The sequence below is a fragment of the Bombina bombina genome, chromosome 2, assembly GCF_027579735.1.
Source record: "Bombina bombina isolate aBomBom1 chromosome 2, aBomBom1.pri, whole genome shotgun sequence".
Taxonomy (NCBI): Eukaryota; Metazoa; Chordata; class Amphibia; order Anura; family Bombinatoridae; genus Bombina; species Bombina bombina.
In genome coordinates this window covers 484136749-484164299 of record NC_069500.1, presented here as the reverse complement: position 1 = coordinate 484164299, position 27551 = coordinate 484136749, and the positions used below count along the sequence as shown (strand labels likewise).

Genomic DNA, 27551 nt, shown 5'->3' with positions numbered 1-27551 from the left:
TTACCACTATCCTAAAGCCGCAGGTCACCCAGGCAAGAACCAAATTATTTAGTCTGTCACTCGACAATTCTGGTGGCAAGGTCTTCATTCTGATGTTGCCGCGTATGTTGCCTCCTGCTCAGTTTGTGCACAGAATAAGATTACTCAACGTCTTCCTTTTGGTCTTCTTCAACCTATTGCTAATGGTGAGCGTCCTTGGACACATCTTTCCATGGACTTCATTGTCGAGCTCCCTGTTTCCAATGGTAATACTGTTATCCTTATGGTGGTTGACCGTTTTTCTAAAATGTCACATGGCATTCCCTTGATGAAGCTGCCTACCGCTCAGGAGCTTGCTTCAATTTTTGCCCGGGAGGTTTTCCGTCTACATGGGTTACCCAAGGAGGTAGTGTCGGACCGGGGTAGCCAGTTTGTCTCCAGATTTTGGCGTTCCTTTTGTGCTCAAATGGGGATCCAGCTTTCCTTCTCCTCGGCATATCACCCTCAATCCAATGGGGCTGCGGAACGGTCTAATCAAGTTCTGGAACAGTTCCTCCGTTGCTATGTCTCAGATCACCACAATAATTGGTCTGAACTGTTACCTTGGGCAGAGTTTGCTCGTAATAGTGCTATTAATGCTTCCTCCAAGTTATCCCCGTTCATGGCGAATTATGGGTTTCAACCATCCTTGTTGCCCGATTCATTCATGTCTCAGGGTATTCCGGCTTTGGAGGAGCATCTCCGGCAACTCCGTTCCACATGGGTGCAGGTTCAGGATTGCCTTCATCGTTCTATGCAGCGCCAAAAGTTCCAGGCTGATCGTAGGCGTCTGCCCGCACCTCCTACCAGGTTGGTGAGAGAGTTTGGCTGTCCTCCCGCAACTTGAACCTTTGTGTGCCTTCCAATAAATTGGCTCCCCGTTTTGTTGGTCCTTTTCGAATACTCTGACGGGTTAATCCTGTGGCCTACGCTCTTGACCCTCCTCCTGCTATGCGAATCTCCAATGTTTTTCATGTCTCCCTCCTGAAACCATTGGTTTGTAATCGGTTTACCACTGTGTTGCCTTGTCCCCGTCCTATCTTTGTTGACAACCATGAGGAGTATGAGGTCAGCAGCATTATTGACTCTCGTATGTCCAGGGGCCGTGTACAGTATTTGGTTCACTGGAGGGGCTACGGTCCGGAAGAGTGTTCTTGGGTTCCCTCCTCTGATATTCATGCTCCTGCCCTCCTCCGTGCCTTCCATGCCCGTTTCCCCAATAAGCCTTTTGTCCTCCCACGGGGGAGGGGTCGTTGAGGGGAGGGTACTGTCAGGGTTTTTTCCCTTTTGTGTTTGCCATGTGCGGCTAGCAGCCATTTTACTCACCTCTCTTCCTGAATATGGTGCATTGTGGGGGATGCTGCTCATTTCCTGCACTTCCTTTTATAGCCAGATTGCTGTGCATCATCGGTGTGAGACAGGATGCAGTCTCAGAATTGTGATGTCATCACTTATTATTTAAAGGGCCTCTGTTCAGTATGCTTTGCCTTTGCGTTGTCTCAGACCTGTTTGTGAGAGTTCCTGTGTATTATCTGGCTGCCTGACGTCCTTCCTGGTTCCTGATCCCTGGCGTGTTCCTGACTCTGCTGTTTTCCTTGTTATCTGATTCCGGCTCGTCTGACTATTCGCTTTGGCTCCTGACTCGGCTCGTCTGACTATCAGCTCTGGTTTTGACTCCTGGCTTGTTATTTGACTTGTGGACTTTTTATTATTTTTTGCTATTAATAAAGTTGTGATTATTTTTGCACTTCTCGTCTCAGTCTGATTCCTGGCATCCTGACACTTGGGTGGTAACCAGCCATAGAACAAGCTATTATGCTATTGTTCGTTTCCAGGTTAAGCACTTCTCTCTTTTTATTTATGCAAATTATGACTCTTAGGGAAGTCTCCCTAAGTGAGATGCGGGAATCCAGACGTGGTCCCGTTGCTCAATGTGCCTAGAGGGATATGGCTGCACCTCACTGATGAGGCCCACAGTAGGCCGAAACATACGTCTGGGGTTTTGCCGTTTCTCTCGTTCAGAGAGGGATTGCCTGGTATTTCGGGCTGGACTGTACTGTGAAGTCAGGATCAGACTGATATGCTTCAGGAAAGTTCTTCTCTGTGAAAGGCACATCTTGAGCAAAAAGAGGTTGCTTCTTGGGTGGTATCTAACCATAGAACAAGCTATTATACTATTGTTCGTTCCCAGGTTGAGCACTTCTCTCTTTTTTATTTATGCAAATCTTGGGTCTGGGTCTATGCCACACTCCTGGGAATTCATGTCTCGGCAATCCGACACCAACAGTATCCTAAAAATAGGGGTACGCTAGAGTCATTGTTTCCATCCTATCTAGATGACTTGATCCACTTGTTTTGGACTCTAGGCTGACTTGTTGACCTTTGAGGGACATCGTTAATAATTTGTCTGACTCTGCACATATTTTTTCTTTTTAATCCTCTGTAAGGTAACTGTCATCATCATATGAGTATTTGAGACAAGGATTACGGAACATCAAACTCCAGAATATATATTCACTTATGTAATGTTAGTCGATTTTCTGATTTCTATAAATCATACCTCTTATAGCAGATTATTTGTTAACCTATTATGAGGCTACTAACCAGCTGTTATATATACCTGTTATTGCTATCTAGATCTCAGGCTACCTATGCTTATTCTCCTATACATATATACAATCTACTTACAAGCAGAGTATAATTCACATTTTATTCTCTAGTTATATTTGGTGGAGAGTTCCCCATGGTTATTAATTAGGCTCTGCCACGTTATCAGTGGCCGAGATGACAAGGCTATTTGATATGTGACTTGAGGAATGTCTCTGTGAACCTTAAAAAATATATTATAAATAATAATTGTTAGGGGGAATTAATAGTTACTCAGAGAGGACATTTAGTGATATATATGTATATTGCAATAAAGTACAGATTAAATAAGGGCTTGGAGATAAATTCACTACAATACTGCATACCTAGAGATGGCATATGGTATCTCAAATAGATATATAAAATTGCTGATTCCAGGATATGCATCAATTTTTCGCACCCTACTCCCAAAAAAATAATAAAGATCTTCAGACTCTGCAAAACTATCTGTTAATAGACACTAGCGAGCTAAATAGCTAGCTGTCCAGCTCTGTGCTCTAACATATACAAAGTATGGAATACTTCTATATACCTCTTTTGTTGGACTGACTTAGTGTAAATGAGGTCAGTATTAAATTTAATATATAGCTTGGTCTGGATTAAAGTTGAATATACTTCTGTTAGCACTATCATTTTCACATACGCTTGGGTAGAATGCTGCCAGAAAGGATATATTCAGTTGAGCTAATGGTTACTTAAACTACCTCAATCTCTATATACCTCTAGCATATTGACATATAGGTAATAGATATTTATTTGAGGTGCCTAATTCGTAGGGACATTAAAGATATCATGATAATGTGCACATCTCTCATAATAGTTTCTCTGAGCTTACCATACTTTCTTCTCCTCTGGTAATAGATATGTGTTTACCGTTATGACCTTCCTGTCGCTGGGTATTGGGCCCATATCCAGGAGACAGGGTTCTTTTTTTTTTTTTTCTATGCAGAGGGGATATATTTAATTGTTTAACTAGCTATCCCTTCATTGTCATATCTATATTTAGCCCTAAAACTAATATAGTCTATTTAATATCCTATACTTCAGTGCAAATTGCAGACTCCTGATTCTTATGGATGTTACCTTTATCCTGCTCACCCCTTTTATTTACCAGTCAGTATCTCGTCTAGCAGATGTCCAGAAGTAGAGAAAAGTACATTATAATATCCCCACTCCACAATTTAAAACATTAGATTGGGTGGTTAGATTTTCACATTATCTTAAATGGTTAAATATGATATAATAAGCCAAATTTAGGTCCTTATGTTGAAAGATTCTAGGAGAGCTCTCATACTTTACTATTCGACTTAACCCCATCCCCCCTCATATGTAGTACTCTGGCACTTCTAGATTGAGACCAGAGACTTTTGCTGCGGATTCCCTTGAAACATACCACACTTACAATCATATTTTCTTTAGGTTATATGCTTTATATATATATATATATATATATATATATATATATATTTATACTACTAGATTGTCAAGTCATATGGTATTATTTTCTTCCCACAGAATTATCTTTAGTTTGCTAGAAGTAAGAGAGGGGCTACAAATAAAGATGGGAGATATATATTTTTTTCACATACAATTAGTTAGACATAAGAGGTATTAGTCCTTAATGTTACTATCTCTTCAGCACTGCACATTACAGCTTTTCATAATATAGTTCACAGCTAAAAATTGTGACACACAATTGTGTTTTCTTCATTTATTTTGTTGCATTGTGAGAAATGTGTTTATCACTCCATTTTTTTTTCTCCATATATTATATGGAACTTGTACTTTCACTTTACTGTGCTTAGGCTGCGCCCTAATCAAAAGTAATGTCTTTACTGTGTATTATTGGCTTTGTATTAATATTACAAACTTTTGAAAAAATCTATTTAAAAAAAACAACAACAAAGCATATAGTGCATATCACCAAACAAACTCCGCTGCAGGCCAGATGAGTGTTGAATTTACAAAAAATTAGCAATGGCACTACTTTTATGTAATAGACCTATTTATATCTTCAATTATGCCACTACAATACGGCTAGATGTGGGTGCTTGGTGTATGAGTATGAATATTTGAAATTACAAAGGAAAAGCATACACACAGACAGCACTCCTAGGAGTGCTGTCTGTGTGTATGCTTTTCCTTTGTAATTTCAGATGAGTGTTGACTTGTGCCACTTGGTCCTTCCTACAGTCTAAGCGCAACCGGAACGCCGTGAAGACTTGGAGGTGCGGGGCTACTCAAAGTTGTTATAGCCTGTGTCGAGATCATGTGCGTACGCTATAGCACCTCAACCCGTTTCATCGGGATCCGACCCGACTTTGTCAAGTGGTGATGTATCAACAAACTGCTTACTTCCTTTTGAATTCAGCGGGCTGTCAAGGTCAGGTACGTTGCAGCGTCTGATTGGCTGACTACGTGTCACTTAATGATTGGCTACTGAACGCCAATGAAATCCTCCCAAGCAGCTGTCATAACTATATGTGATATGATACATAAAGTGCTAAGAAGGCATATATCTAGCTATTGGACAATACTTATATAGCTATGCACATACAAGCATGTATAAGTAACACTGTAAAAAGGTGTACAATGAAAAAAATTCAGTAATATAAAAATATTGCAAAGCAAATAAAACGCTTATGATTGAAAACATTAGAACATGTAAAAGGCTATCCAGCAGACAAAATACAAACTATCAATAGTTAATGATGTAAGTAATTGTATACTGTGATATAAAAAATCAATCCAGGATACTAAATTTTAAAATCATATCTGCTATCAAAAATGGTTGACTATTATGTGATCTCATAGAAAGCTCTGTAGATTATCCGCTGCTACCGCTAAAACACTGTCCTTACTAAAAGAGGGGAGAGATAAGATACAGTATATGGAAACCCTACTCCTCTGTGATACAACATGGAGTGTTAAACCAAAGAACTAAAATAGGTGTATGTACTTATGGGAATAGCTGCTAGCTAGACTCCAAAAGCCTATACTGATTATGAAATGAACATTAAAAAGGACACAGTTTAAATAATCCTTACAGTATGCCTACAGGCAATACAAAGTATGTGAGACATAGAGGAACGTTACATATAACTAAGGTGAAAAAACTATGTCAAAGAATCCCCCAAATCCTAATATTCGAATGAGAACACCCAAAGTGCTGCAACATAGTTACATAAAAGCCTGAAGGTTTAAGTCTATATTAAGACCTTTATGATTGACTGTGTTCAGAGTCTGGAGTTCGTGAATCCAGTATGTTTCCCACTGTCGTAGAGTTTTTAATCCATTATTGGAACTATTAGGCGGAACCCAGTCAATGACTTTGATTTTTAGTCCCGTAGAATTAGCATTATGAAAGTGTCTGAAATGAACAGGTACACTATGAGTCTCGATTTTGTTTTTAATATTACAGCAATGTTCACTAAATTTAGTTTTAATAAGAGCACTATATACTTTGTTGTTTTTAATTCCTGTACGTATATTTTTTTACTTGGGCTTCACATTTTGTATTAAATACTTTTACTCTTAGAGTGGTTTGCGCTCTCTTTTTGTCTTTCAAGTTCCATTTGGGAGGAGGATCACAGTCCTCTTAGTATAATTAGAGCAGCATCCATTGACAGCATTTTCTGAGGCCACTGCTTGGAATTGTCCACACCTCTTTCCAGGGACATATATTGGAAAATACTTTTTCCTCTGCTTCCATCATATGCAGGAACTTGCATACCAACAGGGGTGATATATACTTTTCTGATCTGGTTATAAGTATACAGGTTACTTTGGAGTTTTACCCTATATTCTCTGTATTATATATTATACGTACAACTATATAACACTCACCTTCTATGGTATTTTAATATGTTGGTTCTAGGGCTGCATGTTTTTTCGCGGTTGCGGTTTTAAACCGCGATTAACCACCGCGGTTTAAAAACCGAGAGAATACGCAAATTTTAGCCCCGTCCCCTATGAAGTACAGAAGGGGGATCGTATAGGCTAGCCCTCCGCTACTGAGTAAACCGGGTCTGTCTCTCCCTGTGCAAGCACCTTCTCTCCCCTCTCACTATTGCTGCCTGGACTAGAGCTTCAAAATCTGGACTCCTGGACAACCTTCTGCATGATCAATGGGTGCGTGTACAGGCTAAGCTAATGGGAAAGCCTAACCCTGACATCGGAACCAGAACCTTGTGGAGCACTCGGTGGTCTCAGTAATTATGAATTAGATTTAATCCCATCCTTGCACAGCATTTGCTTCCTTTAGTGCTCTCCCCTGTTCCCACTTATGTACACTCCTGTCAGAGTATTCAGGGGATAGGCTATGTCATTTGCCTTACTTCAGCGAACATCTTAGTTAATAGGGAATGAGCCTGGCTGCTTATGTAGAAAGTGGGTGGGGCCGCTTTCTACATGGGATAGAACACTGACCAGGAAGTCAATCGAGGGCGGAGCGACAGTAGTGTCAATAGAAAAAGTAATAATTAAAAATATATAATTTTACAATTAATTTTTTATTAAAATTTAGCAATTTCATATATTAGCGCATAAGCTACATATATGAATGATCCGAGAGCCGCAACTTTACCTTCACTTTAAAATGGAATCTTGGGAATTTGAAAATGTCACTGTTTGTTTTGTTCTAATTTATTTCTGACAAACAGACCCTAACACGGGTATTTAAAGGGACATTATACACTCATTTTTTCTTTGCATATATGTTTTGTAGATTATCTATTTATGTAGCCCATAAAGTTTTATTTTTAAAATAATGTATAGTTTTGCTTATTTTTAAATAACATTGCTCTGATTTTCAGACTCCTAACCAAGCCCCAAAGTTTTATGTGAATACCGTCAGCTACCTTCTCCAGCTTGCTCCTGTTTGTGTAAAGGGTCTTTTCGTATGCAAAAGAAGGGGGAGGGGTGAGTGTCTTATTTCCCACTTGCAATGGGCTTTCCAGCTACCTTTTCAACAGCTCTAAACTGAGAGCTTCTAAGTAAGTCTTTAAACCGTTTTATACTGTATTTTTATATCAGTATCTGGGCATCTTGTTCTTTATAGTAGTGTCTATTACATGCAGTTATATGAAAATGAGTGTATACTGTCCCTTTAAAGCATCTGCTATACAATTAATTAACATTTTCTGCACTGTGTGAAAGATCTTAGCATTGAAATGTATGTTTAACAGTTATTTTTTAAAAATCATGATTAAATCGCAATTGCGATTTTTTTTTTTTTTTTTTTTGGTCCAAAATGGCGATTTTAATTTTTTCCCATATCGCCCAGCCCTAGTTGGTTCTATATCCGTTGTGAAATACTTTATGTGATAACTGGAAAGCACAGTTTATATATACTTGTTGCATGTAATCCCATTATGGGCATTGCATTTTGTCATTCACCCTTGTCATTTTATAGAAAACAGCTATAATCTGACCTAATCTCACTTTCAGAATATGCTACTGTACCTGAGGAACATATCTGGTAAATATCTACTTAATATGTCTCATATTTTTGTTGCTATAGCACTAAATGTAATCCTATTATAGTCTATGGGCATGCCATTTTTTTTTTTTATAAATACATTTTTATTTGAATTTTATAATAACAAATGGAGCCACACAGGACCCCCTACACACATATTCACAAACAGAAAAATTCAGACATTCTTGTCCAGTTACAATTACTGACAGGAAGGATACTGATATGTAAAGGAAAGTTCCTTCCACAGTGAGGGAAGGAGACTTAAAATAAACCGTTCTGATCCATGAAAACATATATGTAAACAATACATTACATCAAAATCTCGAACGTCTAGGGAAGGGGGGGAGGAGGAGGGGATGAATAGGGAGAGAGAGAAAGGACAGGTGGGGAGAGGGAAGGGGGGGAGGATGTTGTAGTTATTGACAAATCATTACAAGAAGAGAGGGTAGAGAAGCAACAGCCGTCCCCTTATCTAGTTATGTATTGGGTGGAGCGTCTTGTTTTGTAACCGATTGCCACATTGTGTCATATTTGTATTTTCAGTCAGCCCAGGCCATTTCAAACAGGTCCGATTTATTTAGTGAATGATAAATATCTTTTTCCATGGTGTAAATATAGGCCATGGTGTTTACGATCTCAGCCCACTTTGGGGGAATCACTTTTTTCCAGGACCTGGCAATATTGGTTTTGATGGAGGACAGGAGATATATACATATCAGACTATGGTGTTTTGGATGCAAATCTAGATGGAGGAGAGCTGTAGCCGGATCTCTAGGTATTCTAATCTCAACTGCGGACAGGGAACTGAAGCACAGGTTCCATAAGGGTTTAATTTTTGGGCATTTCCACCATACATGCAACATGTCACCAGGAAGACAGCAGCCCCTCCAACATAAGGGGGAAGTCCCCGGAAAAAATGTTGATAGTCGCGTGGGGACTAAATACCAATGGGATATAACTTTGTAATATGTTTCAAACATTGTTACACAATGTAGAGTATTCTAGTCAGGGTGAGAGCCCTTTGCCAAGTGTTTACAAGAATGCAAATATGAAGGAGGGTTTCCCACCTAAGTGTGGTGCTTGGTTGGGTGGTATAGCTCCTTCAAGGAGTTGTATTGATAATGGTCTGAATAACCTGTGGCCCCTGTGCCAGACAGACTCCCATGGGATGAGCGGACAAGAGAGACTGGGGCGAAATCCCCAACTAGTGAGGAAGCTTTTAATTCTAACCAGCTCAAAGCGGAGGAACGCGGGAATGGCTATATGTAGATCTGGTTGGTCCAACTCGATAAAACCATCCTGGTGGGTCGTGGACTAAAAATCTGAGACTCGTTTGACACCATGCGTTTGGGTGGGTTTCCGCACCGGGGAGGGATGGGGTGCTGTCAGGCGGCGGTGACAGATCTTGTCCCAAACAGAGAGACATTCTAATATTAAAAGGTTAGTTATAGCGAGAGTTCTGCAACTATGGGATGGGGTCCAGATCAGGTCTTTCAGGAATATATTTGGGCATTCCATTTTGTCATTCACCCTTGTCATTCCATAGAAAGCACCTATAATCTGAAGTAATCTCACTTTCAGAATATGCTACTGTACCTGGGGAACATATCTGGTGAATATCTATTCGATATGTCTAATAGTTGTGTTGCTTCAACACTTTTCATTTTACATCCCATTATAGTCTATGGGTCCTCCATTTTGTCATTCACCCTTGTCATTCCTTTTAGTACATCCCATTGCCAAATGACATCCATGTTTATCTAGAACAGGACCATAATAGGCAAAAAATGACATCTCTATTTCGCTAGCACCTGTAATTTTAAGACTAATGACCCTACACTACTTTGTGTTTTTAAGCCTTGCAAAGGAGTTAAACACATAGTGGAAATGCCACTTGGGACCCATAGAGCACTGCTGGTCCCAAGCAGAAACTGCGGCTGATCCAATCAGCAGCACTAGTCGATGTATATTCGTCTGACAAGGGGTTTATTTTGGACTATATTATAATAATAATAATAGGGGTCGCAAACATTTTCCAAAGCAAAAAATGGGTCCCAGGTGAAAAACGTTTAAGACGCTTTGGTCTAAAATATAGTATGCTGCACGTTCAGTGTCAGTCTGTACAGCTTGCACCCTCTCTTTCTACACCTGTCCTGTGCTAGATATTATTTGTGGTTTTTGAGAAGATGGATTGTTAGCGCTAAATGCTCATCATTTGTGTGTACCCTGAATACGTTGCATTTTTACTCAGGGAAATTACTTTATTAATCAACCAAAAAGAAAGGAAGGTTGAAGCCGCAACAAAAGAATATAAAAAATTAACTTTTATTGATAACAAGTTTAAAAATCCATGGAGGACACAGGTACAAAAATAGAACACACAGTATACGCGTTTCGGCTGAATTCCGTACTCACTACTGCTTTACTTTATTAGCCATTTATAGAGACTCATCATCACCATAGTGGGAGGTGTGTTTATTATTTTTGTGTACAGGTTTTTGTAAAATGATATATTGTAGGGAATCTGTTAGTATTATGTAGCTCTTTCTTTTGTTATGTGGAGTTAAATAGAAATGTGGTATCTTGTATAGAAGATTGTGTACTGAGTGCTGTGTGTCTTTCAGGTGTAATGTTCTAATTTCTTCAGTCATGTCTTTGGACCTCTCCATCACTGGGCATCGCACCTCACTTCCTCAGCACAAGAGCCGCAGTGCTTACCGTTTCAAAGCTGCAAACTCCTATGTGGATGAAACTCTCTTTGGAAGCTCAGGAGGGAAACCAGATCCCATTATAAAATGGAATACAGCAACTCCGAGACAGAAACCCCTACTTTGGAGCCCAGCAACAAATACAGAAACAAATGGCAATATCAGCAGTCGGACAAGCTCTACCCCAGGAGGGACCCCCAGGAAAAAGATTCAGTACAGGTAAAACAAAAATCTATAAAACTAACTCTTTAAGAGAGGTCCTGAAAGAGAAAATTGAGTGGGTACTAATGTTATTTTTCAGTTTGCTGTCCAATAGCTCTTAGATTGCAATCCAAGAGAGATCAACTAGATTCATGATTTTTTTTATGCTACAGGTCATTTTTGCTTTCAGACATTTTAAACATTTGAACTCCATCCAGCTGTTTCCTTATCATAACACTAACACCCATAACTGATATAGCAAATCATTTCACATTTTATAAAATCCTCTTATCTATAACAAAACTTATGTTCACTCATCCAATTTTATTTAAAATATAAACTGTCTCTTCCACATCAGGTTATACAATAAATATAGAGAAACTATTGAGAAATGTTTCCTTTCATCTCTAATTTTCTTGCCCAAATCCTAAGCTATTTGTCTCGTTTTAAATATAACGAAACCCCACTTTTTTCTGCGCTTAGACTTAAAAAAGGGCTTGATGTAAAACTTCTTGACAAGGGAGGTTTATATCAATTTAAAAAAAAAAAAAAAGTCTCCACAAGTTCTTATATATTTTTTAGATCTTCCAATAACTTATATTGAAATATTAAAAAAAGCCAAGAATAGCTGTTAGATACATTATTTAGTGAACATTGGGGAGTTTAACCCTGGTCCTGATACAATCTCTTCTTTTTTTTTTCATTTATCTCGTCATGCTTAGCTTGCAGAATGTTTGGTAATTGCAGTGACTTTTTCAAATGACAACATGTTTTTGTAGCTTCTCTCACATAGCAAGGTCTAGTATCTCATGTTCTCCTCTCCCCTGGTAATAGATGTGGTATGACCTCTTTGTTCCTAGGTGGTGGGCCCACACCCGGGAGACAGAGTACTTATTTATCCAGAGGAGAAACACCTAACTGTTTGCTTAACTGCCCTTGCATTTATCTATTTATACATTGCCTTAAATCTGTATAGCTTATTTCATACCCTACTTCCAAAGTGCCAATTGAAGACTCACTATACTAGCGGATGTTGCCATAGTTTTGTTTGGGGCAGTGTATGTATATGGTGAAGCTAAAGACACAGTTGCATAAGCTTGGCCTCCAACGTCACACTTGGGATCTTTATGATAAGTGCCTAGAATGCGGCGAAAAAGCACCGGGAGAGGCTGGACCTCCTCTAGTGCTAATATATATAGTCTTTCCCTTACTAGTACTGTAAAAGAACTAAGCACCTAATGTCAAAATTATCGCCTTAAGATTTCTCAGTCTCTTATACAAGACACAGTATTGACCCACCATACAATTAGCCTGTTCCTAGTTACTTTATAATGATCCATGCGTCTTAAAAAACCCCATCGCTGATATAGTGCTCTGTTTATACATTTTGCCTATCACCTCCATATTACCACCTCCTCCCCCCCCCCCCCCGCCTAAAAAATTACCCCCTCCCCCCCAGATATAACATAATGTACCCTCTATACTAAGAGGGACAACTATGCGGCTTTTCTTGTCTATGCTGCACCTTACCCAATTCCCCTATGAGTACAGAATCTCTTGTAACATTCATACATTTATTACCGTATTACCCATGCATGAAAATGTATTTGTTATAAAAAGAGGTTTTAGCTCTGTTTTGTACATTAATATACTTGCTGTTCTTAATTTCTTTTTGTTTAGTTAATCTTGCGATATAGCAGCCAGTCTAGTGTTATTTCTACTACCTGATGTACATGTGAATATTTTTTAACCTTTCTCATCCATATCGCACCCAAACTATTCCCATCATAAGTACACCCCGCTGCATAGCTGTCTACTACTATGTTTATTTTTCCCGCCTAGTCTAGCAGGATAGCTCGATTGCATAACAGTTTTTTTTTATATTATTCACAGCTACTACTGTAAATTTTGAATTTATCGCAACATACTTATGTTTTCTTGTTACTAAATGTTATAAAAATTAGGTTCATTGTTGAGATCCACAGTTGGTCTCATGTTTTTAAATTCCTTCTCTAGCTTTATTACTACCTTTTACCCATAGAGGTCCAAAAGCGACCTATGGTGTCATTTAGGTTTCCAGAAGTTTGGCATCCTATTCTTATTATGTCGTTACAAAGTGTAAAATGTTGGCTTTATATTCTTCATCCTTTCATTTTACTGTTTATGCCTTTTGTAACTCTGAAGTTTTATTTCATGTGATGAAAGACTTGCTTTTGTGACCCTGTATGCCTTTGAATGAACCTCAAATAAAAATATTAAAAAAAAAAAAAAAAAAAAGCCAAGAAACTGACTTGTGAAGCTTTATGTGGGGATTCTTGGAGACCAAGGGGCCGCATTATCAAGCGGCGGGAGGACATGATTCGCTGTGGCAAATCATGCCCGCCCGGCATCGCTAAATGCCGACAGCATACACTGTTGGCATTTATGATTGCACAAGCATTTTTGGTGAAATGCTTGTGCAATGCTGCCCCCTGCACATTCGCGACCAATCTGCCACTAGCAGGGGGTGTCAATCATCCCGATCGGGTTAATTGCTGTCCGCTACCTCAGAGGAGCCGGAAACTTCGGGGTTAGATTGCAGCATCCGCTGCTTGATAAATCTACCCCCAAGAGTTAACAGCAAAGTCTTTTATTAATCCTGATCCAAAGCAAACATAAGAGTACCTATCCTAGATCAGTACTACCATACAGGGCCTTGGCATAATTCTATGTGCCAAATCAGTAGAGTAGAATTGGAAAAAGTTATAACAGGGGTCAATCCTATGGTCACCAACAGAGATGAAATCCTTATTCTAGTAAAACCTTTTCTATTAGATAAGGTATTTCTGAATCCTGAACATAAAATGTGTTCCCTAGCAATTCTCTTAGCTTCTCATTTGATTAGCTCTAGATGGTGAAATAAAGCTTTATAAAGAATTTAAGATACTGTACAAGATTTTACCATATGAGCATTTTACTGACATTGTGGATGATAATGTCTCAGGCTGATTCCAGTGCAAATATCTTTGTTTTTAGGCTAAAGAAATTGGTCTCCCTCCAGACCAAAAGGGACAATCTGAAACATGTTTTAGGATTGGGAGTTGGACAAACAAAGTCCAAGAGAATCTGGGTATACATTGGTAAACAAGGTTTAAAAGGTTTTTATAAACATGTTTAAATTGAAGGTCAATTTTCATCAATGAGTGCCCGTTTTTTAAAAATACTTTTAAAAACAGGGGCACTTTCATTGATGAAAATTAACATTGCACTGGATTTGAAGAAATACTTACCTTTTACTTCTGCAAAACCGGATTGCCGATCCCAGCCTCAGTTCCTCTGTACTGACGTCAGAAATGACGAAAACCGGCTTCCTCCAATCATGGCTTGCACCCCAGAGCATCCAGCTCGTGATGCCCGCCTGTGATTGGAGGAAGCCAGTTTCGTCATTGCTGTGGTCTACAGCATGAAGAAGGAGGGGGATCGGCGATCCGGCTTTGCAGGAGTAAAAGGTAAGTATTTCTTCAAATCCAGTGCAATGTTAATTTTCATCAATGAATGTGCCCCTGTTTTTAAAAGTATTTTTAAAAAAACGGGCACTCATTGATGAAAATTGACCTTCCCTTTAAAGAAAAAAAAATCTTAAACCTAGCATTGATATGATAGCTGTGTCATTCCAAACTTTTTCACTCATCAGATATAGAACTACGTATTTGCATGCATGTTGCACTTTCCCATGTGTTGCAAAATGGGGACTGTACACTGTTCTAAAAAACTTTTACACTGTCTCCTTAGAAGAGCAATAGAGCATATGTCTTTATATATCAGCAGTGGAGAGGGGAAGCTTTGCCTGCACTGTCTGAAATCCACTTAAAAGTAAAGTAGCAAACTGGGATTGGTTCATCCAGAACATTCAGTTTTATTCTGTCTTATTACTGTCTTGTTATTTTTTTTAATTATGTAAGATTTTCTGATAAAATTAAGATAAAGAAAATAACAGGATGGCCATCTTATGTGACATATATATCGGTTTTTACTTAATATTACATAATATAGCCCATACAAAGATCTTTATACAGGTGTTTGGTGCTTTTGCAAGATGTTCAGGATCTCAGACCAACTCAGTATCACAGTTTAACATTATTAGTTTAAAGGGACTTGAAAGGTATATGTTCTATACAATCCCGCACTCTCTTACTTTGTGATCCAATCAGAAGTGACATCCAGACTGTTACTTTACCAGTGTCTTAATACCTAATGCAAAGTTAAACCGTTTATGATGCAAAATTGCATTTTAAATGCAAAAAATCGCCAACTTGTAGTTTATATGGCACTTTAGATTTTACACATATAAACTTATAATTAATCATATAATATATCATTAAAACCAACATATCAAAGCAAAAGTAAATAGTTACTTATTACAGGCTTGGAATCAGACTATAAGCACATTCATTAAATTCTGATGGACGAAATCTACTCCACTGTTCCACATCAAAAGAAGTAGCTAACTTCCCACAAAACCTCACACTTATCGAGTATTTAAAGGTACATGAAACCCAAAATTTTCTCTTTCATGATTTAGAAAGAGCATGCCATTTTAAACATCTTTCTAGTTTACTTCTATTATCTAATTTGCTTCATTCTCTTGATATCCTTTGCTGAAAAGCATATCTAGATAGGCTCGTAGCTGCTGATTGGTGGCTGCACATAGATGCCTCGTGTGATTGGCTCGCACATGTGCATTGCTATTTCTTCAGTAAACGCTATCTAAAGAATAACGCAAAATAGAAGTAAATTGGAATATTTTTTAAAATTGTATTCTCTATCTCTATCATGAAAGAAAAAATTTGGGTTTAATGTCCCTTTAAATCTCTGACTCCAACTTTTACTACTTCACAAAAGCTTGATATGCAATAAAGGGACATGAAACCCAAAAAAAATCCTCATGATTTAGATATAGCATGTCATTTTAAACAACTTTCTAATTTACTTCTGTTATCTAGTTTTGTTTTAATTTCTTGGTATCTTTTGTTGAAAAACATACCTAGGAAGGCTGAGCATTAAGTTCACTACTGGGAGCTAGCTTCTAATTTGTGGCTGCATAAATATGCCTTTTATCATTGGCTCCTCAGCAGTGCATTGCTGCCCCCTCAACAAAGGCTACCAACAGAATTAATAAAATGTTATAATAGAAGTAAATTGGACATTTTATGCTTTGTCTCAAGAAAACAAATTGGGTTTCATGTCCCTTTTAATAAAGGTAAACTTACTAATTTAATAAATTAAAGCTTGCAACATTTCAGAAGTCCTATGTAGGAAATGAATGAGAATGCCAGGAGAGGTACAGGGCAAGAGAGAGAGAGAGAGAAAGAAAAGCAGAATAAGCATCCAGTACCAGTGACTCGTGTAAGAAATAAGCATGATCTGATCATTACCTATTCTTTTTACATGACAAAAAATGTTTCTTGCTAAAATTTGAATAGTACAAACAAGAAGATTATTTTGCATGTAATCTATCAAGGCTTTTATATTATTATTAATGATGTGGTATTATGGTCTGTTATTGGTATTTCCAAATGGTGTTTTTATTATTTTTCCACTAGGTGGAGCACTGTCAATATCTGTATAAACACTTTCTTCTTTGGCTCCAACGTATTTTGTCATTATCGTTTTGCTAAAGATTTACAAAATAACCAGCTATTAAGGCAATAAATTGCATGCACTACAAACCCTCAAAAAAACAATCTTATCTTAATATGTTTTGTGAACACTTTTTAGCATTAACATCATGTAAGTGGAAACAGCAGGGGATGAATTTATTTCTAATTATAGTGTAAATATGTACAACTTAATATAAAGAAAGATTAACACAATAAGAAGAACAAAATAACCATATCTCATTTATCTATACATAAATGTACAGTTCATTCCATTCATTGTAACCATTCATTGTAACTGAACACTAATTTAAAAATGTTAATTAAACAATTAAATGGATATCTATAAAAGTCATTTTTTCCAGAATTACTAATTTTGCATTATCAACCCAAGTAATATATAGACTGTAATTTTGCATTATCTTATCCCCTTTATAAACCTGTTTTTTCCCAGTATACAGTAACCATCATTTTGTATACTTACCTAGTAACAAGCATCTTATTGGTATTAAAACCAAATGTGTAACACCTTACCCTCCACCTCACAACCCCTAGCTTGCTGTTTTTATGTAATACATTTTTTTTTCTTGCAGAATTGCCAGTGCTGCTAACCTCTACTTTAGGTAGTATGGAGTGGTTCTGAGCAGCATGCACTTAACAGATCTTTACTATCTAATAATGCTTTTTCTTGTATGGCCTTGGAGGTATATGTGGTGTTAGAATGAACAACATGTGAGATGGGTGAATCTGGCCAAGGCAATCATTCTGGACTATTTCCACTCAATCTATTCTAGATTTAGTGGAAATAGTCTGCTGACATGTAGTCCAGTTTGAACAGGGTTGCAGTACTCAATCTAAGCATAAGTGAATGGGTTAGAAATTGTATTCTTTTGAGTAAGAGGAACATAAATAATGTAGTCCTGCAATTTGTTAGATTTGTTGAGAAAGAGAAAATGTTATCCCACTTTATCTTCCAATACTACCCCCGCTGTCTGATTCCAACCTAAACCTTTGAGACTCTCAAGCCCACCTCTTTAGTGAAACCTACTAACTATCTCTCAAAACCTCTAATGTACATGGTAGAAGCAAGCTGTTTTTGATCAAAAAAGCCCTGCAATGTGCACACCTTCAAACAACCAATTTGCTCTTTTATCTCAATTTATTAACACTTAGAGCAAACTGTAATAGTCATCTAATCCCTAAATTTGTTTAGTATTTCTTTTGTGTTACTTCATTGTATACCCTATGTAGTGTTGCTGAATGTGTTGGCACATTTTGCTAATTTTCTTTATCTAGTTCCAAGACTACAGTAAAATTAGTGACATTAAACACACATCTTTATACACCATTTAAATGTATATTAGTTTTATAGTGTTATACAACAATATCTGAATAAAACATAGATTTCATGTCCCATAAGGGTCTATGATATGTCTGTGGAATTAGTCCTTCCTTGATTTTTCTTTCAAATTCAACATTTTTACCTGTTCTATCTCCCCCTAGGGTGAAGAGCCGCTCTCCTTCTTATTGTGATGAGACCTTATTTGGACAGAAAATAGAGGATTGTGGTTGGGAAGCCCCCTGGATAAAGAAGGAAGATCTTGTGAGACCACGCCCCCTTCTTTGGAGCCCTTCCCCCACAATAAGACCACAGAACTCCAAGACAGTTACTAAACAACTTCCCCTCAGAGCTGTGCATCCGCCTGATGTTTCAGACCATACTTTTGAAACTTACAAGAGTACAAGAAACTTCTGGAGGCCCCCAGACACTGACACTGACTCTGAGCAGTCTCCATCTATGATGAGCTCATCACTAAATACAAAATCCAACAGGGGTCCGGTTGGAAAAGATAGTGCACGATCAGTTAGCACAGGGAGGGTAACTGCCAGAAGAGGATCGGGATCCATTCAAGACAAGCCACCATGGAAATGAGACTTGGTTGCAAAGAGAGGGGAAGAGCAGTGCTCACAACTACATTTTTTTCATGGTGCTTTAAAGCTGTTAGCACCAGTAAAGACAAAGGAAGAGTCTTGTACTGAGAAGTGGCATTGCTGTGCTTATAGAGAGATCCTTGTAAAGATAATTGAGTTTGCCTTGTATAATGAGCATTATATTGATTGAGTGTGCCTTGTTTAGTGAGAATTGTATTGAGTCAGTGTGTCTTTATTTGCCGAGTGTTGTACTGATGAGCGAACATGCCCTGTTTGATGAGCGTTGTATTGATGACCGAATGTGCCTTGTTTGATGTGTTGTACTGATGAGCGAGTGTGGCTTGCTTGATGAGTGTTGTACTGATGAATGAGCGTGTCTAGTTTGATAAGCCTTGTTTGATGAGCGTCATACTGATGAGTGAGTGTGCCTTGTTTGATGAGCGTGCCTTGATTGATGAGAGTTGTACTGATGAGTGAGCGTGCCTTGTTTGATGAGCGTGCCTTGATTAATGAGAGTTGTACTGATAATCGAGCGTACCTTGTTTGATAAGCATCGTACTGATGAGCGTACCTTGATTGATAAGCTTCGTTGTGCTGATGAGCAAGCGTGCCTTGTTTAATGAGTTGTACTGATGAGTGTGCCTTGTTAGAGCATTGTACTGATGAGTAAGCATGCTTTGATTAATAAGTGTTGTACTGATGAATGAGCGTGCCTTGTTTGAAGAGTGTTGTACTGATGAGCCAGCGTGTCTTGATTGATGAGCATTGTACTGATGAGTGAGTGTGCCTTGATTGATGAGAGTTGTACTGATGAGCGAGCATGCCTTATTTGATGAGCGTGCCTTGATTGATGAGTTGTACTGATGAGCGAGCGTGCCTTGTTTGATAAGCGTTGTACTGATGAGCGAACGTGCCTTGTTTGATGAGCGTTGTACTGATGAGTGTGCCTTGTTAGTGTTGTACCTATGAGTAACCATGCTTTGATAAATGTTGTACTGATGAACGAGAGTGACTTGTTTGATGAGCATTGTACTGATGAGTAACCATGCTTTGTTTGATAAATGTTGTACTGATGAGCGAGCGTGATTTGTTTGAGCGTTGTACTGATGAGTCTGCCTTGTTTGATAAGTGTCATACTAATTAGCAAGCGTACCTTGTCTGATGAGTGTTGTACTGATGAACGAGAGTGACTTGTTTTATGAGCGTTGTACTGATGAGTGTGCCTTGTTAGTGTTGTACTTATGAGTAACCATGCTTTGTTTGCTAAATGTTATGCTGATGAGTGTGCCTTGTTTGAGCGTTGTACTGATGAACGAGTGTGCCTTGTTTGATGAGCGTTGTACTGATGAGTGTGCCTTGTTTGATAAGTGTCATACTAATTAGCAAGCGTGCCTTGTCTGATGAGTGTTGTACTGATGAGCGAGAGTGCCTTGTCTGATGAATGTTGTACTGATGAGCGAGCGTGACTTGTTTGATGAGTGTTGTACTGATGAGTGAGCGTGACTTGTCTGATGAATGTTGTACTGATGAGCGAGAGTGCCTTGTCTGATGAGTGTTGTACTGATGAGCGAGCGTGACTTGTCTGATGAATGTTGTACTGATGAGCGAGCGTGACTTGTTTGATGAGTGTTGTACTGATGAGTAATTGTGCTTTGTTTGGTGAGCGTTGTATTAATACATAAGTGAGCTTTGCACCTACATTTATTATTTTATGTTTTTTACATGAGAGAGAAGGTTTTTGAAAGCTATATTAAAGCGAATCTATTAAAAAACATAAATTGTTTAAAAAGAGCTTTTGTAATCAGGTCAGGGTTTTTCTTTAAATGTATCCATTCTTTGTGAACGGGTGTCCACTCTGTATTGCCAATGACTACTACGTGCTTGGCATAATATGGGAGATTGGGTAAAGTCTGCTTTAAGATAACTACAGAAGCATACAGGGCATGCAGACAGGCAGTAAGGCATAGAGTGACTGCTGCAACCACAATAAGTATTTTACTGAATACAGTACATATATCATTCAGGGGTGTAATAGTTGTATTAACAATTGTAAAATTATTGTGTTGTGCTGAAAGTTGTGGGTTCTCTGTACTGAGGGTGCGAGAGAGCACAACATACTGATAGTTCAAGGGTGAACCTCATTTCTGCATTTCAGAAGGGATAGAAAATTCTGTTTCATGAGAACCCAGTGTCTTTTACAGAGACTCATAAAGTTATTTGTACAAATGACCGATTTAGAGGTCACATAGAGTGCCTTGCATGGTTACTGTTTAATTGAGCTGTATAAAAGTGCCTTACTTAGCAAGAACTTGATTAGGAGGTGTGAGCTTGCTGTAGCCAGTTACCAAGTTGTAGTAAAAGGTGTCTTGCACAAGAGTATTGTGAGAGTGCTTACAGGTGTGACTGTGACTTTGTGTGTGTTTCTTCAGTTGCCAGCAAATAGAGGATGTAGTGAATATGTCAAACAGTGAATGATGATGGGTGTTAGGGGTCCTTGCACATTAAGAACCATTTAGTGTGTGGTATTGTGCCTTTCATTGTAAAATGTAAGCATGTCTTGTATTAGAGAGTGGCTAGATACCTATGTTATAGAGAGAGGTTCTGTGTTACTTTATTGCTTTAATTAAAGGGATACTGAACCCAAATTTTTTCTTTCATGATTCAGATAGAACATGCAATTTTAAGCAACTTTCTAATTTACTCCTATTATCAATTTTTCTTCATTCTCTTGCTATTTTTATTTGAAAAAGAAGGCATCTAAGCTAAGGAGCCAGCAAATGTTTGGTTCAGAACCATGGACAGCCCTTTTTTTTTGGTGCTGTCCAATCTGCAAGGACAACCCAGGTTGTTCACCAAAAATGGGCCGGCATCTAAACTTACATTCTTGCTTTTCAAATAAACATACCAAGAGAATAAAGAATATTTGATAATAGGAGTAAATTAGAAAGTTGCTTAAAATTGCATGCTCTATCTGAATCACGAAAGAAAAATTTGGGTTCAGTGTCCCTTTAAATTATAGTTCTTTATTCTTCTTACATCTGAATTTCTCTCACCACGATTGAGTGACCTTATACATTTTGCATTTTTCCTTCTTGTCTGTCCTTTAAAATGCACTTATACTTTCCCTGAGCTTATGCTTTTGTATTATGTAAATGAAAGTGACCTGTATTCATGTTTGGTACCTCTTTTTGAAATGTATTTTATTGTTAAGCTGAATCCCCAAGTCTGAGATATTATCTAAATTTACTTGACATTAAAGAGGCATTTTGAAGTCTGTTTTATTTACTGCATCTAAAACATCAAAAAGAGGGCGTTTATAGAGCAAACTTTCCTGACATGGATGAAACTACTTATCTTGGCTCACCCTAGAGTACAGTTACCATTCCTCAATGTATATTCTTTGGATGCAATAATTCATATTGATTAAAGGGACATTGTACACTAGATTTTTCTTTGCATAAATGTTTTGTAGATGATCCATTTTTATAGCCCAGTGGTTCTCAACTCCAGTGACCTCAAGGCCCGATAATTTTTAGCTGGATGTGTCCAGGGCCCGGTAGTCATTTGTTTGGAATTGTTGTGCTATTGTGCAAGGCCCTGATAGTTTTGCACCCACCCTACTACACAGGTGCTGGATGAATTTCTAATTTTTGTAAAATTCATCACTCTCGGAATGTCTTCCATTCTTAGTTCTGTCCCTGTGCAGGGTATTCAAGTCTCACACTCCTCCTGGTTTCCTAGGTGAATGCTTGGTGTATTAGGGGAGTGATGGCCCCTTCTTCCAGGCATGCTTGTAGACTTGTCATCGTGTACCAGGTGGTTTGAATTTTGATGTGCACCATGACTATATTAAGTCTTCCTGGTGCCTTGTGGTTCCAGCCCTTAGTCCCACTTTCTCTGGTGGTCCAGTAGCAGGTGCTAGGTTTGGTATGCAGAGTCGTTGTTGCATGCATGTGCATTTCATTGAACAACACTTTTACTTTGGCTCCACTATATTGGGATGTTACACCAGGGTACAGGCAATTATCCTTATTAGCACTGGAAATGGGAGGCAACACTGAAATGTGAAATAACACATTTAATTGTAAACATACTAAACATAGCAATGATTCTACATCTAGCAAAACTTCTCTTTGGCTAGTATCGTACAATGGTAGGCAGGTAGGTCACAGTAAAAATAGCATCATCATTGGTTGGAAGACTTTATGTGAAAGATGCAGGAGCAGGACACAAGTTGATTTGCATAGAGACTGTGTGTACAAGTTGATCAGTAAAGACTCCCCGAACATAAACTTAGAAACCTGTAACTGTTATTCTCTGCTTCAGCAGGTGTTGGCTTTGCTCCCTCACCTTGTAATAAAAAGTCATTATTTTATGTTAGACCAGGGGTGTCCAAACTTTGCTCTCCAGAGGTTTTGGAACTACATTTCCGATGATGCTCAGCCAGCATTTTATCTAGCTGAGCATCATGGGAAATGTAGTTCCAAAACCTCTGGAGAGCAAAGTTTGGACACCCCTGTGTTAGACCAATTAATTATTTCTCATAAATTATACTGCAACAAATGTAATATAATTAATATCAAAATATTTAATGTGTGATGTATTGTTTTCAAGGACAAGCTCGCAAGGCAAAGAAGGATTAAACCCTTTGACAACTTGTCCAATGACCGCCTACATAATCAAAAACAATCTACAACAAGAAAAAGAAGCTTTACTATGAATTTATGATTTAACCACTTTTAGGTATTATTTGTGTGTGGAATCATAAGTTTTCCATTCCTGACATAGGATTATGGCAAAGACCAACTGAGCACATATGTGCTAGGCACTTAAAGGGACATAATACACATATGCTAAGTCACTTGAAACTGATGCAGTATAACTGTAAAAAGCTGACAGGAAAATATCACCTGAGCATCTCTATGTAAAAAAGGAAGATATTTTACCTCACAATTTCTTCAGCTCAGCAGAGTAAGTTCTGTGCAAAAGGTTATACAGTACTCAACTGCTGCTCAGCGGCAGGTAAAAAAAAAATGAACAGCAGCCAATCAGCATCAACAGTGCTGAGGTCATGAACTCTTTTACTGTGATCTCATGAGATTTGACTTAACTCTCATGATATTTCATTGTAAACTTCCTTAAGCTGAATAGGGAAAAAAAGATGAGTGCATGAAAGCTTGCTCCTTCCATTGTCCTGGGACAGACATACTGATTTGTTGCTTAGAAGTCCTTTACAATGGGATGTGGCTACTGAGAAACTTTTGAGGTAAAATATCTTTCTTTTTTTACATAGAGATGTTCAGGTGATATTTTCTAGTCGGCTTTTTACAGCTATGCTGTATCACTTTTAAGTGTTTCAACATTTGGGTATCATGGCCCTTTAAAGGGATATGAAACACAAAAGTTTTCTTTTGCTATTCTGACAGAGCATACCGTTTTAAAAAAGTTTCCAATTTACTTCTATTATCAAATTTGCTTTGTTCCCAATGGTATTCTTTGTTAAAGAGATACCTAAGTAAGTTCCGGAGCACTACATGGCAGTAATGCTGCCATCTATTGCTCTTGCAAATCTGCGGCCCTATAGTGCTGCAGACATGGGCAGGATCCTGAGCTTATGTCCCTACCTTTCAAAAAAATACTAAGAGAACAAAGAACAATTGATAATAGAAGTAAATTAGAAAGTTATTTCAAATTGCATGCGCTATCTTAATCACAAAATGAAAATTTTGGGTTTCGTATCCCTTTAAGATTGCCTCCGAGTCCCAAGTGGTAGAGAATCCTCTTTTATCCTGATGCCTTTCCAAGCTCTGCACAATTTACAAATAACTTTATTTTCAACACTTTTAGTCGGCTAAGTCTACATGAATGGGTTGCACTTCCTAAGGAGTAAATTAATAATTTTTTAGTTTTGTGTAATGCCTCTAACTTTCTGTATAAATACTTTGGGGCCTATCTATCAGCTCCGAATGGAGCTTGATGCCCTGTGTTTCTGGCGAGCCTGCAGACTCGCCAGAAACCGCAGTTATGAAGCAGCGGTCACAAAGACCGCTGCTCCATAACCTGTCCGCCTGCTCTGAGCAGGCGGACAGACATCGCCGGAATTCAACCCGATCGGGTTGACACCCCCCTGCTGGCGGCCAATTGGCCGCGATTCTGCAGGGGGCGGCGTTGCACCAGCAGCTCTTGTGAGCTGCCGGTGCAATGCTGAATACGGAGAGCGTATTGCTCTCCGTATTCAGCGAGGTCTGGCGGACCTGATCCGCACTGTCGGATCAGGTCCGCCAGACTTTGGTAAATAGAGGCCTTTGGCTGTACTTATAATAGCCTACAGCCAACAGAAATTGTCAATCAAAATGGTATAGATAATTTAGAATGTAAAGATGTTTTTCCCTGTACTATTTTGAAAAGAATTTAAAATATATTAACGCAAAGCTGTGCCACACGGTTCATACTTTAGAATGTATTGTACGAACTGACGGCCTCTTCTTTCACAGGAACTGGAACACACTCTTTAATAGACATTCTGTTTAATATAACTTTAAAGGGACATTGAGCACAATAGATTCCATTCACCACCCTCTAATTATGTGTGCAGCCATTCTGTAACCTATGTTACACTGTAGGTGTCTGAAGGAGAGTTGCTGCGCATATGCAAACACATAAGCACTGAAATGCAATAAAAGGTAGATTTCTACGTGACGGCACCAATTACTATAGTGTGGGAATAACCTCAAAATTATGCTTATAAAATTGATTTATTGTTTAATGTCCCTTTAAGGTTGGCAGCATACACAATAGATGCATCTAAATAAGCAGAAACGTTAGCAAACTCAATCTCTTCAGGTCTTCCCATGAGATGACACAAAGAGCTGAAGATATTATCCTGATAAATCTAAGAACTGAAGCAAATTGGCCACAAACAAACATGATTTATCTACGTATATGCTGACCACCAATATACCATGGCCACAAACAAACATGATTTATCTACGTATATGCTGACCACCAATATACCATGGCCACAAACAAGCATGACTTACATCCATTTTTGCTAACCAGAAATATGTACAGTACACCATGACCACAAGGAAGTGTGACTTACCTACATATTTGCTGACCGCAAATAATTACACCGTGACCAGCAGGAAGCATGACTTATCCACAAACCTGCTGATAGCAAATAAGTACTTCATAATCACTGACCACAAACCAGCGTTACTTATCCACATAGCTCTATAAATAAGTACACTGTAACCACTGACCACATACTAGCCTGACTTATACACACAAACTGATCTGCTGACCATAAACCAATGCAGCATAACCACTGTCTACAAAGTGGTGGAATGTAGCCTTCATTACATCTAACCAAAATCCCCTTTACCAATTTGACATGTGACTTTTTTGTATTAAACACCAGGTGGTTTTTGTCTTAGCTATATAACTGGAACATTAGTTATTTTTAAAGGACCACTAAACACAGTAAAATAGCATAATTAATAATTGCATAATAAAGAGACAGTGCAAAAGCACTTAGTTTGAATTACAAATGAATATTAGATTTTTTTTCTGACAAATGTAAATGTTAGTTACATTTTCCTTCCTGATGCATCATGTGACAGCCATCAACCAATCATTAAATGAATATACGTATATTCTGTGAATCCTGCACATGCTTAGTGGGAACTGGTTCCTCATAAACTCTGCATATAAAAACATTGTGCACATTTAGATAATGGAAGTGAATTGGAAAGTTGTTTAAAATTGTGTCCTCTATCTGAATCATGAAAGTTTAATTTTGACTTGACTGCCCTTTAAATGGACTAGGCAAATACACACACACACAAAAGACATTTTCACAAAGATTTATTTCCTTAGTGTTTTTGTAGACCTGTGTAGAAGAAAAAAATAACTGGTTAAAGCAAATTCCAGTATTGATTCCATAATGATCATGTGATTAAATGTAGATTTTGGCAACTATATCATTGTGCAACTAAAAAATTTCATATAATTTTGTGTATTTTTTTTACTTTTTTAAACATCCAAGCACTTAAAGGCCCGCTCAATGCAGTAGAATTACATAATTAACAAATGCATAATAAAGACAATGATTTGACAATAGGGGCGGAGCCTAGAGCGTATGGAGTAGGCTGTTTTATTCCGTAGCTCCGTGCAGTCTACGCAGCATAGAGGTCATCAGTACCGACCAGACTCTCGGACTAGTACAACTTTGAGATCCAGTAGTGCACTGAGCATTTGGGAGTAAGTGGTTAGCTTTGGAGACGCTCCAACTTGCGTTTTTGAGCGCATACCATATGAGGACTTGGGAACCACGTGGGACCCGCAGTGAGCATAAAAAGTACCCTGAATTTTGAAAGTGGATATTCTAACTTCATCTCTGCTATCTTGAGATGGAGAAGCTATACACCAGTATCAAGACCCTGAGCATGAAGCGCAAATTTGTAAGAGCGAGTGGACCGAATCCTTACATTCCTGACCACATCATCTTTAGCAAATGGCGCAGCTTCGCAGCAGGAAACACCACAGTCTGAATGGCGGTTGCCTTCCCCACAGCGATCCGCGATCCAGTCTCACAGAGTGCCTGATTGCAAGAGAGAGCGGGGTGATAATGCAGAGCCTACCTAATGCTGATTCCTCTCTCCTGACCCCGGATAATAGCGACCCATTGTTTCTGGAGCATATCCAGACTGATTGCAGTCCCACCAAGTTTCTCCGACAAAGTACAGATGTGTGTGGCATAAAGGATTCCTCACCAGACGAGCAACTACAACAAGAAGATCTGGTATGGGCCCAGTCGACTACTTGGTCGGTTCTCCTGGAAGGAAGATAGGGTCCTCCGACACAGGAATCATTAAAGGTCTTAGAAACACAGACCGGGACGTTCACAGCCAGCTTGACAGCGTGAGCTAG

General features: G+C 38.5%; 1 protein-coding gene across 4 annotated transcripts in view; it reads left to right on the top strand.

Moving 5' to 3' along the window:
• The window catches only part of RITA1 (RBPJ interacting and tubulin associated 1), a 28916-nt gene extending 7025 nt beyond the window's left edge, over nt 1-21891 (top strand). For 3 of the 4 annotated variants that reach the window (XM_053702168.1, XM_053702166.1, XM_053702165.1), the window contains exons 2-3: nt 10768-11070; nt 18192-21891. In XM_053702168.1, coding sequence (XP_053558143.1) covers nt 10793-11070; nt 18192-18621 — 708 coding nt within the window. In that variant the 5' untranslated portion in view covers nt 10768-10792 and the 3' untranslated portion in view covers nt 18622-21891. Of the gene's footprint in view, nt 1-4857; nt 5053-10767; nt 11071-18191 lie in introns of all 4 variants that reach the window. The other variant, XM_053702167.1, reaches the window with a different exon arrangement.
• The last annotated feature ends 5660 nt before the right edge of the window (nt 21892-27551 follow it).